At 42.8% G+C, this 11,774-nt stretch overlaps 2 protein-coding genes across 2 annotated transcripts; both read left to right on the top strand.

Moving 5' to 3' along the window:
- Nucleotides 1-9,471: 9,471 nt before the first annotated feature.
- SARC_01262 (hypothetical protein) lies at nucleotides 9,472-11,130 on the top strand. The gene has a single exon (XM_014305008.1). The coding sequence runs from the start codon at nucleotides 9,612-9,614 to the stop codon at nucleotides 11,031-11,033; it is 1,422 nt and encodes a 473-aa protein (XP_014160483.1). The 5' UTR covers nucleotides 9,472-9,611; the 3' UTR covers nucleotides 11,034-11,130.
- Nucleotides 11,131-11,547: 417 nt separating this feature from the next.
- Nucleotides 11,548-11,774, top strand: SARC_01263 (hypothetical protein; the record flags this gene model as incomplete). The annotated part of the gene is made up of 1 exon (XM_014305009.1): nucleotides 11,548-11,774. The coding sequence occupies one exon, from the start codon at nucleotides 11,548-11,550 to the stop codon at nucleotides 11,737-11,739; it is 192 nt and encodes a 63-aa protein (XP_014160484.1). The 3' UTR covers nucleotides 11,740-11,774.

Consider the following 11,774-nt stretch of genomic DNA (forward strand, 5'->3'; position numbering starts at 1 on the left):
GAGTGGATACAGTATCATAAAACTGTTCCCACGTAAGTCGGGATAGATGAAACTTTGTTTTATGTCCCTTGCCTCGAGCCTCAGTTGCGTATTTACGTCGCAACTTGGTGTACAGACTTTCACGGTCGTTGTTCCCTATGTTCTTACAGAAAAGATGCATAACCAGGAACTCGTACCATCGCTGCGCCTTGTCCTTTGTTATATCTGGACGTTTCAGGTCAGCATCTAGCTTCAGAATATATCTCTGAATGGGCGTGTTCTCAACTGTTTCAGTTAAGATTGAACTCAGTCCTGGACTGCGCATGTCCTTGCTTAATAAGGACGTAACCAACCAACACACAGCTGGCCAGTCACGACAAGTGTCTAGCTCATGCTGGTGTCGCTGTAGGATCAAGTAAATTGTTCCTGTAGGGTCAAACGATTGCATTAAAGCAGAAATCTATTGCTGGGGAGCGATATCATTTGTCTCCAGCATGACCGTAAACGCATTAAGCGTACGGGTTAGCGTGTCGAGGACATGGTTGTTTATAAACTCAACCTTCTTGCTGTTGGCATCCCATTCCGACTTAAGTCGACTGATCTGTCCCTTGTACTTCTGGTTATCCCGGTGGTCTTGCCCACGTTGGGCCTGAAGTGGTCATGAACACTTAGTACTTCTAGTGAAAATTATTCAATAAAGAACAGCTAGAGGTACGTCCTGTGCGATCGAGAATAATAAGGCTCTTACCAAAAGGCAGTCCCGATCATTCTTACACAAGCTACCACCGCTAAATCCTAACTGACATAAATTGTATCTTAGTTTATACAACATAGTTTAAAACATAGAAATATCCATCGAAGTTTACAAGTAGTTGATGTTTTTTTTTATTGGAACTTTTGCCACAGACAATGTCAACATTGTGGCCCCTGACGTCAGTGTATTTTCTTGGACGAAAATCCCCAACATTGATTAAAAAATCACTGTTTTTTCACACCTTGAACTCTTATAACGTTCACACAACAGTTTGTATCACTCTGGCACGTGTCCAGCTTACTTCTGGCACACGATAAATTCACCTTAGTAGTTGTTCTAAGGTTCCTTCTCTCTGTTGTAGAGCCTGTTGCTTCACTTACTTCTTTGTTTTCCTAGGATTCGGTTCTTTTCTTCGGAATCCAATCCTCTGCTTTGCCTTGATAGTAGTTGTATTATTTTGGAAGTTTTTCGCACCACAGGAAGATATCTCTTAACGCCTACTAATCTCTTATGTGTGACATGTAGTCTGTTAAGGATACTTATGACTTATCTAAGTAAGGATATTGTAAAAAATGTAGAGTATGGAGAGTAGCTGAAAGATACAAGACAATAGGAATACAATAGACCTCTTCTCAAGTACGGTTATCTCAGCTAGGAAAAGTCCCTAGTCTGAGAGAACCGAACTGAGTCTTTATTTGTGTTTTCACGAGACTCAGGATTTACTTGAGTGTTTCTCTCACACGCGGGAGTCCCGGTATATCTTACCGGTTCTACCACTAATATTTCTGATGACTCTAGTATCAGAAATATTCCAATCCTAATTCCAAAACTCAGTATTTGATGATTCTGGATTTTGGGATTTGGATTGGCTTTTTTGATAATCTGGTCCCTAGATGTTACAGTATGTTATGTATGCATGAATGTGTGATGCGTACGTCTACGAATGTGAGTTCTGTGCACAAGTATATGGGGCGTACATATGTGCAGTTCAAGCGTGCATCAACTGTTATGACCGTGCGATGTAATGTGTGTATGTGTGTGGAATTTACGAATTGACTCACGATTTGATAATGCCGTTCTCACATAGCTGTTAAATAGGTCCTGTGCTGCTCTTGTCTTCGACCAGTGCAGGCCAGGACCAGTTGCATAAGAGTGGATATAGCATTTGATAGTTGTGGGTGACGGTAATGATATGAATCCTTGTTGCCACATCTCCATATATGCACCCGGTCCCTTACTATATGCTGCTATTGCGAGTCGAATGTGAAGTGGTGACCATCGTCCACCATTAGCTTTTCCCTCTCTATAACTTCTCAATGTTTTGAGAGACGTCTCGTAGAACGCTCGTAAGGTACCGGTCTCATCACTCGCCAGTACGGCATCCAGATTTTTAGATATCGTTATGTTTTCGCCTCCACACGGTATTAAAGAATTTATCAGCTCAACAGGCATTGGTTGTCCAACATCGCTTGCGTATTTTTCGAACAGTCGCTTCACTTTCGATTTCATCGATTTGAGTCGCCGACGACATTCCTTATATTCGAGAAGCAGTTGCTGGCGTGATTTGTATATAGTGTTTGTGTATTTGATATACGTTTGGGTGGGCTCGTTCGGCATGGATTTATCATTTAACCGACTGTTCAGCTGGATGAGCTTACGCAACTGTAAAAGTTGGTCTCCTCCAGGCTGACTATACGATACCAAGACGTTTACGTTAATAAGAAAATACGTTAATACGTTAAATGCAATATGTTAAATAAGTTTAGCTTCAGCCCTTGGTAATGAGCAAAAGATTAGGGGATTTTAGACTGAGACTATTGTCTATATGCTCCGCTCTAATCGCTCACTACTTCGGTCCAGATTTATTTATGTTTTAGTTATCAAGACTAGATATCATTTTATTGGACGCATAGTTTACATTTCACGCCTCGAAACAAACACCCAATCAAACAAACCAATAAAATACCTCTAAGTCCAACTAAAGAAAAGAAAAAAGAAAATCAAAACACCAAAAAACCCGGCGCCACGGCTCGTCTTCTGATACGCTGCGTAAAGGTGCGTACCCATGGCGCTTGATCCGGTTAACTTCGCAGTTGTTACATTCGTGATACACCTAAGATGTATATTGCTTGAGGTTCGGGTGTACAATTCCGTACCTCTTGCAATCTTTCTCAGTTCTAACCTTATCCATGTGCTTAAGAGCATGATTTTGTCTTAACCCCTTCAGAATCGCCTTCTGAAATCAGGAGGTGAAAATTCCACCGCGTCATCACCTGGACTCGAAGACTCGTCTTGTCCAATATCGCCTAAAGTTTCTACATCGTGAATCCGACTAATGTTTGATCTATCCATTAGTTGAGTCACATGATCATTTACCTCGGGAAAGTCATTCATCAATTGCTTAAACAATCGAGTTTCTGCTTGGTAGGCAGTTTCCCTGTCAGACCGTATCTTGTTGTAGAAGGCTTTCGCTAGTGTTGCGCTCCTCTTTGATTCCTTTGAATTTGGCTGTATCTCGGTAACACATACTGCAGTGCTTGTGTTGTCCCAGTCTCTGATTGAGACTTAGGATTCAAGAGTGGAATCTTGGATTCCTCAACCTTGTGTTTGAAAGTCTCTGATGGTGTCCACTTGGTTGTTCCAACTGGACCTATTGGACATATTATAGGCGTCTTTTGGACTGCACGGGTACCCTGGTAGAGAAAAGTATCGACCTTTCTATCCACATAGATCGGCTCACATTGTATCATTGAGATCAACTGTGGTAGCCATTTATCTGAGTGTCTTAGGGGACAAAACAACGTGATGGTAGCATCTTGAATATGTACATAATTTAGCACCTGTGATATTAATAGCCCATGGAGGATTTGCCCAGGCATTCTCGTTAGACAAGTCTATCTGGAATCCGTCTCCTTTCGGATGTTCCAGTGTCCGGTACCTCGGCAGTTGTGCATTATGATGAGCGTCAAACATATCTATGGTATGTGGTCCATATATGTTGTCAGCGATATTAAACCACCTAGGATTGGCCATCCAATCTGTAGCTAGTAACTCCATAACAATCTTGTTAAAATCTGGTACGAAGCGAGACAACATGTCGGGTAAGTGATTGTGAATATCCCGGTATGTGTGTAAGGCTGAAAGAAAATTTTGCGATCGAACTTTGTGTTAGGTTTCATGTCCTTTAGGTGTTGCAATGACTTCTGATCACATAGCACGTTAAAAGTCCTTAAAATGAGTGAGTGCAGTAACAATAGCCAAAAGCTCTTGTTGCACGGTTGGGTAATTGATCTGAGAGGAATTCATAGCTCTGCTAAAGAACTGTACATATCTTGGTTTCCCATCAATCATTTGATACAGAACGCCGCCGAGTGCCATGTCGGATGCGTCTGTTGCTACCAGAAATGGAATACCATCCATTGGTGGCTGGACTACTGGTGCTTGTTGAACCACTGTTTTGAGCTGCTTAAATGCGTCATCACCGTCTTTGGTCCACAGTGCGCCTAGTTTGCCTCTATGACATCTCAAATGTCCACAGGGCTTTAAATAACTTGCCAGATGTGGTACTCCGTCAGACAAAAAGTTGGCGAATCCGAACATACTGTTGACATCCTTACCCGTGGTAGGAGTTCTCCAGTCTAGCAAGTGTTCGACCTTTCCCGGATCGATCATGATTCCATCCCGGATACTCGGTAACCCAAGAGCTGAATCTCGTTAACACCGAAGTGACATTTCTTACTGTTGATCTTAAAGTTGTGCTCGTTGAGTCTGTCTAGAACCTCTCGCACAACTCTTTCGTGCTTCTCTATGGTTTTGGTGAATGCCACAATGTCATCAATGTATACTTGTACATTGTCCATGTCTCTAAACAAGTCTTGCATAATTTGTTGAAAGAACGCAGGTAACATATGTAACCCAAAGGGGGCACCTTTGAACGAATATTGCTGACCCTCCCAGGTAAAGGTGAAATACTTCTGGTGTGGTTTGTAGATCTTCATCTGGTGGTAGCCCTGCTTCAGGTCGATAGTGGAGAATATCTTAGCTCCCTCCATGCGCCTGAGTAGTTCGTTTATCCTTGGTAAGTGAAAATTGTGTGTCGGTATCAAAGCGTTAATTGGGCTCATTTCCAAACACACCCGAACCTTCTTCAGCGTCCCGTCAAAGTTGAATTGGTCGACGGCTAAAAGCGCTAGGTTGACGGGAGTCGGCTCATAGTTGATTGCGATCACTCCGTCATCTAACCATTCTTTAACTTGTTCTCGTACGACCTGCTCATGACGCAATGTGATATAGTTACGTGTAGGCCACCTCAGCTTCGAGAAATCTACTCTCGTTAGGTCTAAACTAACGTATCCGTTATTGAATTTGAACTTAGCCCAGTCAGTGATCCGAATCTTGTCATTCTCGAAAGTCAAGTCCTTGAGTTTCTCTGTAAAGTGAGGGATCATCTCCTTCATAGTCTTCGAAGGTTTATATACCGGTTTCAACAAGTTGTCGTCCGACTGATCCTTCTGTGGTTCAATGTTAGTAGGTAAGCCTGTAATTATGATACTTAATGACAATAAATCACTCATACCTACTATGAAATCATAATCTGGTGAAGTGTTACATATGACGGACTTAGTAACTATAGTACGTTGGTCTGTCAATGTAAACCTAAGATCGATTGCCAATTCTCTGCAAGTGATCTCTTTCATCAGCCAGCTTCAATATAGCTGGCTCTGACTTACGAGCTATGTTTGTCATTTTACAGAATCTGGAGGATATACATGAAATCTGGGAGCCCGGATCTAACAACACTTTTATTTCATGTCCGTTAACTCGTATATCAAGGATTACACGCTCGTCTTGAGGTGCGTCCTTTTGTCATAGTGACCAAGACCCGGTATCTTTGTCACTTAACCTCAACCTTTGGTTGCACCTTGCATGTATGCTTGTGGTGACCTCCAGTCCCGGTACAGTTGGCACACTTCGCGATAAAGTGATTACACTTTTCTGCATGCCTTCCATTCCATCTGCCATTCGGCTCATGTTGGGTCATTCGCTAATTGCAATAAGTCTCACTACAGTTCTTGTCCTCCCTATGCCTGGGCTTAGGGTTGCCTGCCGGCGGTTCATTCTGTTGGTCTGGTTACCCTTGGGGATGACGTTGATCTTGCTGCCTTCAGAACCATTTGTATTTTTGTTCTTATTGCCACCCTTGTCACCCCCTTTGTTTACCTTCTGACCTCCATTAGTGGACTGAGAGTCTCGACTATTGCCTGACCTTCCGATAAGATTGCCGCTGACCTTCTTTGAGCATTAGTGACTTTCACCACGGAACTAGCGCGTTTGGTAAACGTCTGATCCACTCTCGAGTAAAATTCAGCCCAGATTAATTCAGCTAGCTTCATTATGCCGTAGGTAGGTCCCTCGATGGAGATCTCTCCTATGTAGGTTTGACCAAAAGATTGTCTGCACCCATAGAACACACATGGATAGTATGTCAGGTGGTATCCCCTGAGTCTGGGCCCGCGACATGTGTGTGTTCAACTCTAATAAGTAGTGGGACACCGGCGTTCCTTCTTCCGGTGGTATCATGATCGATACAAGCAATTCCGGTCTAGGGTCCGTCGAAAATAAGTGGACGATCATCTCACTCTGCACTTTCCAAGTTTTCAGCTTAGTGATCGTTTGTTTCGCCTTCTCTAACTTGTTGTACTTGTAAGAGGACGGCTTGAAGCTTTGCTGCGCTGCTTCGAACCATATGTTCTTCCTTAGATTGGCTGTAAGCATAATCTATCCAAACTCTTTCAAAGCCCTAGATAACAACGCCAGACTGTTAGTATCGATTGGATCTTTCCGGTCCTTTTGATCAGATCTGTATGTCGGTAGTAGTTTACCTATGTCCTTCACAAACTTCTTGCCTTCCACAGCCTTCTCGGTCTGAATCACTCTTAGTTCTGAATCAATCTTAGTCTGGAGGTGCGTAGCCATTGTAATATAAAAACTAGTGGCATAAATCCCACCTAGATCCATCGCCTCGAGTGAAGCAGCCTCAGCCTTGTCTATTTGAACAGTGAATTCAGCAATTTTTTTTTTAGATCACTACTGGAGTGATCTGGTCTCTTTTCTTCTAACTGCTTCTGACCATGCAGTCAATTGTCTGCCTCATTTATTGATCCATCGATCTGTTCTATGTAAATGAACGCTTCTGATGGGACAGAATCTTTTGTCGTCGTTGAGATAGTCGCTGGGGGCGATCTGTCTCCCGATGATGACAAAGATTTTCTAGCTTCCACCTGATCAGGTTTAGGCTCTTCGGTCGGTTTATCCTTCGGAAATACTTCTGGGGCACTATGTGGATTTCCTTCCGGTGGTGGATTCGGATTAGGCTCCTGTTCAGATGCCATTCGCGACATTACTGTTGCGTCTAATTCAGGAGAAGATTGAGCTTCGGATGATGAAGATCGGATTTTGTTTGCCCATCCATTGTCTGACAACATGTCAAACGCCAATATGGCTTGATAGAGTACTAAATGGTTTGATATCAAGTCGGGGATGTGTCCAAGAAGATCCTGAATTGCGTAACAAATTCAGTGTGCAAAACTTCCATCTCTCCTAGTTCCGAATACCTTCGGTAGTATCTTTGAAACAGACGGAAAGTTTTGCGTGCTTGCTTACCTTCGTCAGTTTTTATTGATATTAGCCGATTGTAATATTTAGAATCCCAAAACAAAACATACCCAAACTTTCTTACCACTGCGTTCATCACATACCTGGGTGAGATGGTACCATCCGGTTTGGTCTCCATTGTGTCCGGAAAGTACGTTCTTTACGTATGTCGAAACACCCATGCCCTGTTGGCGCGCTGTTGGATCAACTCTTGTGACTCTCCTTCTGAATATCAAGCTGAATCTGGTATGGATGGCCCAGATCAAAGTTCTGTCGCCAAGCCGGTCGGAGTGGTGTTTTGGGTAAGCGCAGGAATTGGAGTCCAACCTAGTTTCTGAATCGTCATCCTGATTGTGAAGTGTATGGTCCACATCACTCGGACCTATATCCACAAAACACAGTTGTTCGTCCGTTACGTTGATTAGGGATTGATCCAACAGTGTTTGTGCTATTTATCCCCCGAGTCATCCTCCCCTGATTCACCATGACTTTGTTCCTTCGCTGCGGCTTGCTTTTTCTTCCGCTGCTTAGTAGGTCTCATTTCATGTACCATTGGTTGGTAGTCCTTCAGGAAGGCTCTCCTATGCCTTGCTATCATATGATAAATAGGATCTCGCTTACATTCTGTGTGCGTGTCCACTGGTGGAGATGATACATCTGATTCCAGTGCATGTCGCACTTCCTCTGAAGTTGAATTTTCCGAAGATTGCGGTTTCTCGGCATTTCCCTTTCGAGATTTCGCCTTCTTCGCTGGTGGCTTCTGTGGCTCCGTAGTCACATTCCCTCCGGATGCACCTACACCCGAGTCAACCAACTTCTTACGTTTCCGTTTAGTCAGAGTTGGTACCGGTTGTACCTGCGTGATCTTAGTTGCTTCAGCTTCCACTGATGGTGCCGGGGGTATTTTCTGCTTTTCATCGCCTACAGGAAACCCTTTCACGTTTGTAGCCTTAGCTACATTCGCTGCCTTATTTTTTCCTTTCGTCATAATATCGATAGCGTATTATAGACAAAAATATGTAAAGGTCGGTCTCCTCTAGGCTGACTATACGATACCAAGACGTTTACGTTAATATGACAATACGTTAATACGTTAAAATGCAAAATGTAAAATAAATTTAGCTTCAGCCGTTGGTAATGAGCAAAAGATTAGGGGATTTTAGACTGAGACTATTGTCTATATGCTCCGCTCTAATCACTCACTACTTCGGTCTAGATTTATTTATGTTTTAGTTATTAAGACTAGATATCATTTCATTGGATGCATAGTTTACATTTCACGCCTCGAAACAATTACCAATTCAAACTAACCAATAAAATATCTCTAAGTCCAACTTTAGAAAAGAAAAAGAAAATCAAAACACCAAGTCGGTGCAGTATACATCTGCACCTAAACCCCATCACTTGATACCTAGCTCTCCATCCCATTTAAGGCATAGACGGGCACATCTAGTTGGCTGGCTAGGAGGAATCAAAACCATGTTGTCCTAAATTCTAACAACTCTGATCCTGTCCTTTTCTCAGTGGATTATCTTGCTCTGAGATTATTATCGAATTATGCCATAGGTTTGTACCAACAACCATTTCATGCCTGAGACCCTCTCTCATGGTGCTCCCGTTAATTAGAGATTCCCAAAGTGCTATTTTCAGGTGTCAGATTGATGTCGTTCCTATATTATGTAAAATTCTAATTTCAGTGGAAAAACCATCTATATTTGGAAAACAACCTAATTGTCCACAGTAGAGTCCCATACTCTACTGAGTACTATCACATGTTCAAAATCTTGAATTCTTGTTCGTGTCCAATTCGTTAAACGTATTCCAATATTTTAAGTATATACGTATATACGTTTATAAAATACGTTACCTGTGCAACTACTATTAGGAACCCGCTATTTTTACCTCGGCACTACGCGCCAAAAAATTGAATATTTTACGGCTAAAAATAGTATAATTGTTTTCAGAAAAAAAAGTAAGAGAATCTCTCTTGTTTTCAGGTCTCTTGGTATTAGATATGACGTAAAAATAGTTTTCACTACAGACGAATAACTAAAAATCGCTCGACCAGCTCTTGTGGCTCAGAATACGTTGATAGATTAGGTCTTGCACTTGCTACAACTAACATTGAATTTTAGATATAGAACTGTTGCGATAGAAATATTCTATCTTTGACAATGGGTCATCTTATGTACGACTGCTGCCGCACAATTTAAATGACGGCAAAATGGATACGCATCATCACTGCCGCGTACCAAGTCAGTTTTCCAAAATCCTAAATCCTAAAATACTGTTTGTCTTAGTAACAATTTGCTTGTTCGCTTGGTTTAGTTTGAAAACAAATATACTTACGAGCTTTGATTACTACTCAACGTACAAAAACACAAGCGGTGATCCCATATTCATGCCCAGATCCGCTCAGAAGTGGGTGGAAAGATGCCGCGAGTTTGTCTCGGAATCAGACCGTGTATGCCTTGATCAACATGGCTTTTGGGAACACTACACAGTTTTAGAGACCGAAGAGGAGGTCCCCATATCTGTTCGTAACTTAACGTGTGTAGCTGCTGCATCTATCTTCAAACACCAGATGTGCGACCTGGAATGTAATAAAGGTTGGTTTTTTTCGGTCCGAAAGACGGGCACGGGAACGGGTTCGAGATGGCACACATATACAAGAGGCATCATGCGCTCATTGGACACAGATAAATTTGTAAGATTGTGGGAGGATGAAGGGCCTTTCCACTTCTACAAAACGGACACGTGTCCTGAGGGAAGTGAAAGTTGCTACTTTTCCAGGAGTGATCGATGTCTCCCACACGATATCGCAGAGAACACTACCACGGACATTTCCACGCAAAAAGTGACGTGGGACTACAACTCGCGAAATGTGTCAAACATTGCTCTCGCTACGGATCTGGGACAGTCGTATATGTGGTTAACTTCCCAGGTCATGTTTTTCTTGCTACAACCTTTGCCTATTGTGAGTGATTGGGTGGATGAGTTCTGGAGGGAGGGTTCAGAGTGGCGTATATCAACGGGGAAGGTCAGCAGATATGAACCGTACATTACAATGCACGTGAGATGGGGTGACAAATGCGGTTGGGAGAATGAACAGGGTAAGGAGGCCGAGTGTGTGCCTTTTTCGAAGTACATGCAAGCTGCCGACAACCTACGAGATAGTAATCCACAACTGAAACACATCGTGTTGTCTACCGAAGATAATAAAGCGCTGGAGACGCTTGATGATTATACACACCACTGGACGTTTAGTTACACACGAACGGACCGAAAAGGGGCTGCTTTGCAGAGCATGATGCGTAGCCGAAGTGACACTGATTTCCAGGCCCACGAGGTCAAGAACTCTCTGATTAATTTTTATGTGAGTGTGTATGCACAAGCGGCTGTGTACACAGCATCAAGCAATTGGAGTCGAGCTTTTCTTAGATTTAGTAGGGCATTACGCGGCCGAATTATTGACAATGTGAGTATGGATGGCTGGATCAACGACGTTGTAGTGTCAGGAGTGTCGAGTCAGTTATTAGGGGAAATTAAAGGGCATTCAGCACCCGAGGGAGGGAGGTATTGCTTCGACGCGCTTGAAGCTTGTCCTACTCAGCGTAGTGCAGTATTAAGTAGGTCGCCAACCTAAATTTAAAAACAAAAAAACTAATTCAGTAGAAGCTCACGTATACTAGCAGAAGGGATTGTCACATGTATGCACACCTACGTGTGTGTATCATTTATACCTCTGCTGTTTTGTATTTCTTTTGTTTTGCACGGGTTGACTGACGTAAGCAGAATTAGTGTATTAACACGAGTATTGTAGTTGATTGCAGCCAATAACCATTCGTATAGGAGCAGGGAAACGCTCTGCAATTATTTCAATCAGTATAGGTACGCACCAAATGGGTTCGGGACACATGTTTCTCAACCTATGAACATCTCCGTGCATTATACAAGTTATCGCACAAATACGCCATGTCAACACTCTTTAGCATATTCTCGAGTCGTCTGAGGGATCTTGTACATCGTCAGAGTAAATCAAAATGACTCTATACTTTCAAGAGAAGAAGAGAGACTCGCTACATGCTTTTGGTGAGAAGTGAATAAAACGGAGAATTGTGAAATGTACTACGGCTCGCTCCAGGTACGTCTTTAGTGAAATGGTTCGGTTCTTACAAATCGTTGCGAGTGTAGTAGCGGAAGGTCACTGGAGGATCGGACAGTCCAGCCCTAGGGACAGAACATTGGACACTACTCCAGGCCAGGACAACCTAACACATGCCGCTCTAGAGACAGAAGGGCATGGAGTCAAGGACCCAGGAGCTGGGACCCTGACTAAGGGTGGTTCTTAACGAGAGGTCTCCATTAAAAGTAAATAAAATTAAAG

This window comes from Sphaeroforma arctica (assembly GCF_001186125.1).
Source record: "Sphaeroforma arctica JP610 unplaced genomic scaffold supercont1.49, whole genome shotgun sequence".
In the NCBI taxonomy this organism is placed as follows: Eukaryota; class Ichthyosporea; order Ichthyophonida; genus Sphaeroforma; species Sphaeroforma arctica.

Excerpts from the sequence above, each read along its gene's own strand:
- SARC_01262 (XM_014305008.1), top strand. The coding sequence starts at position 9,612 with ATGGATACGCATCATCACTGCCGCGTACCAAGTCAGTTTTCCAAAATC.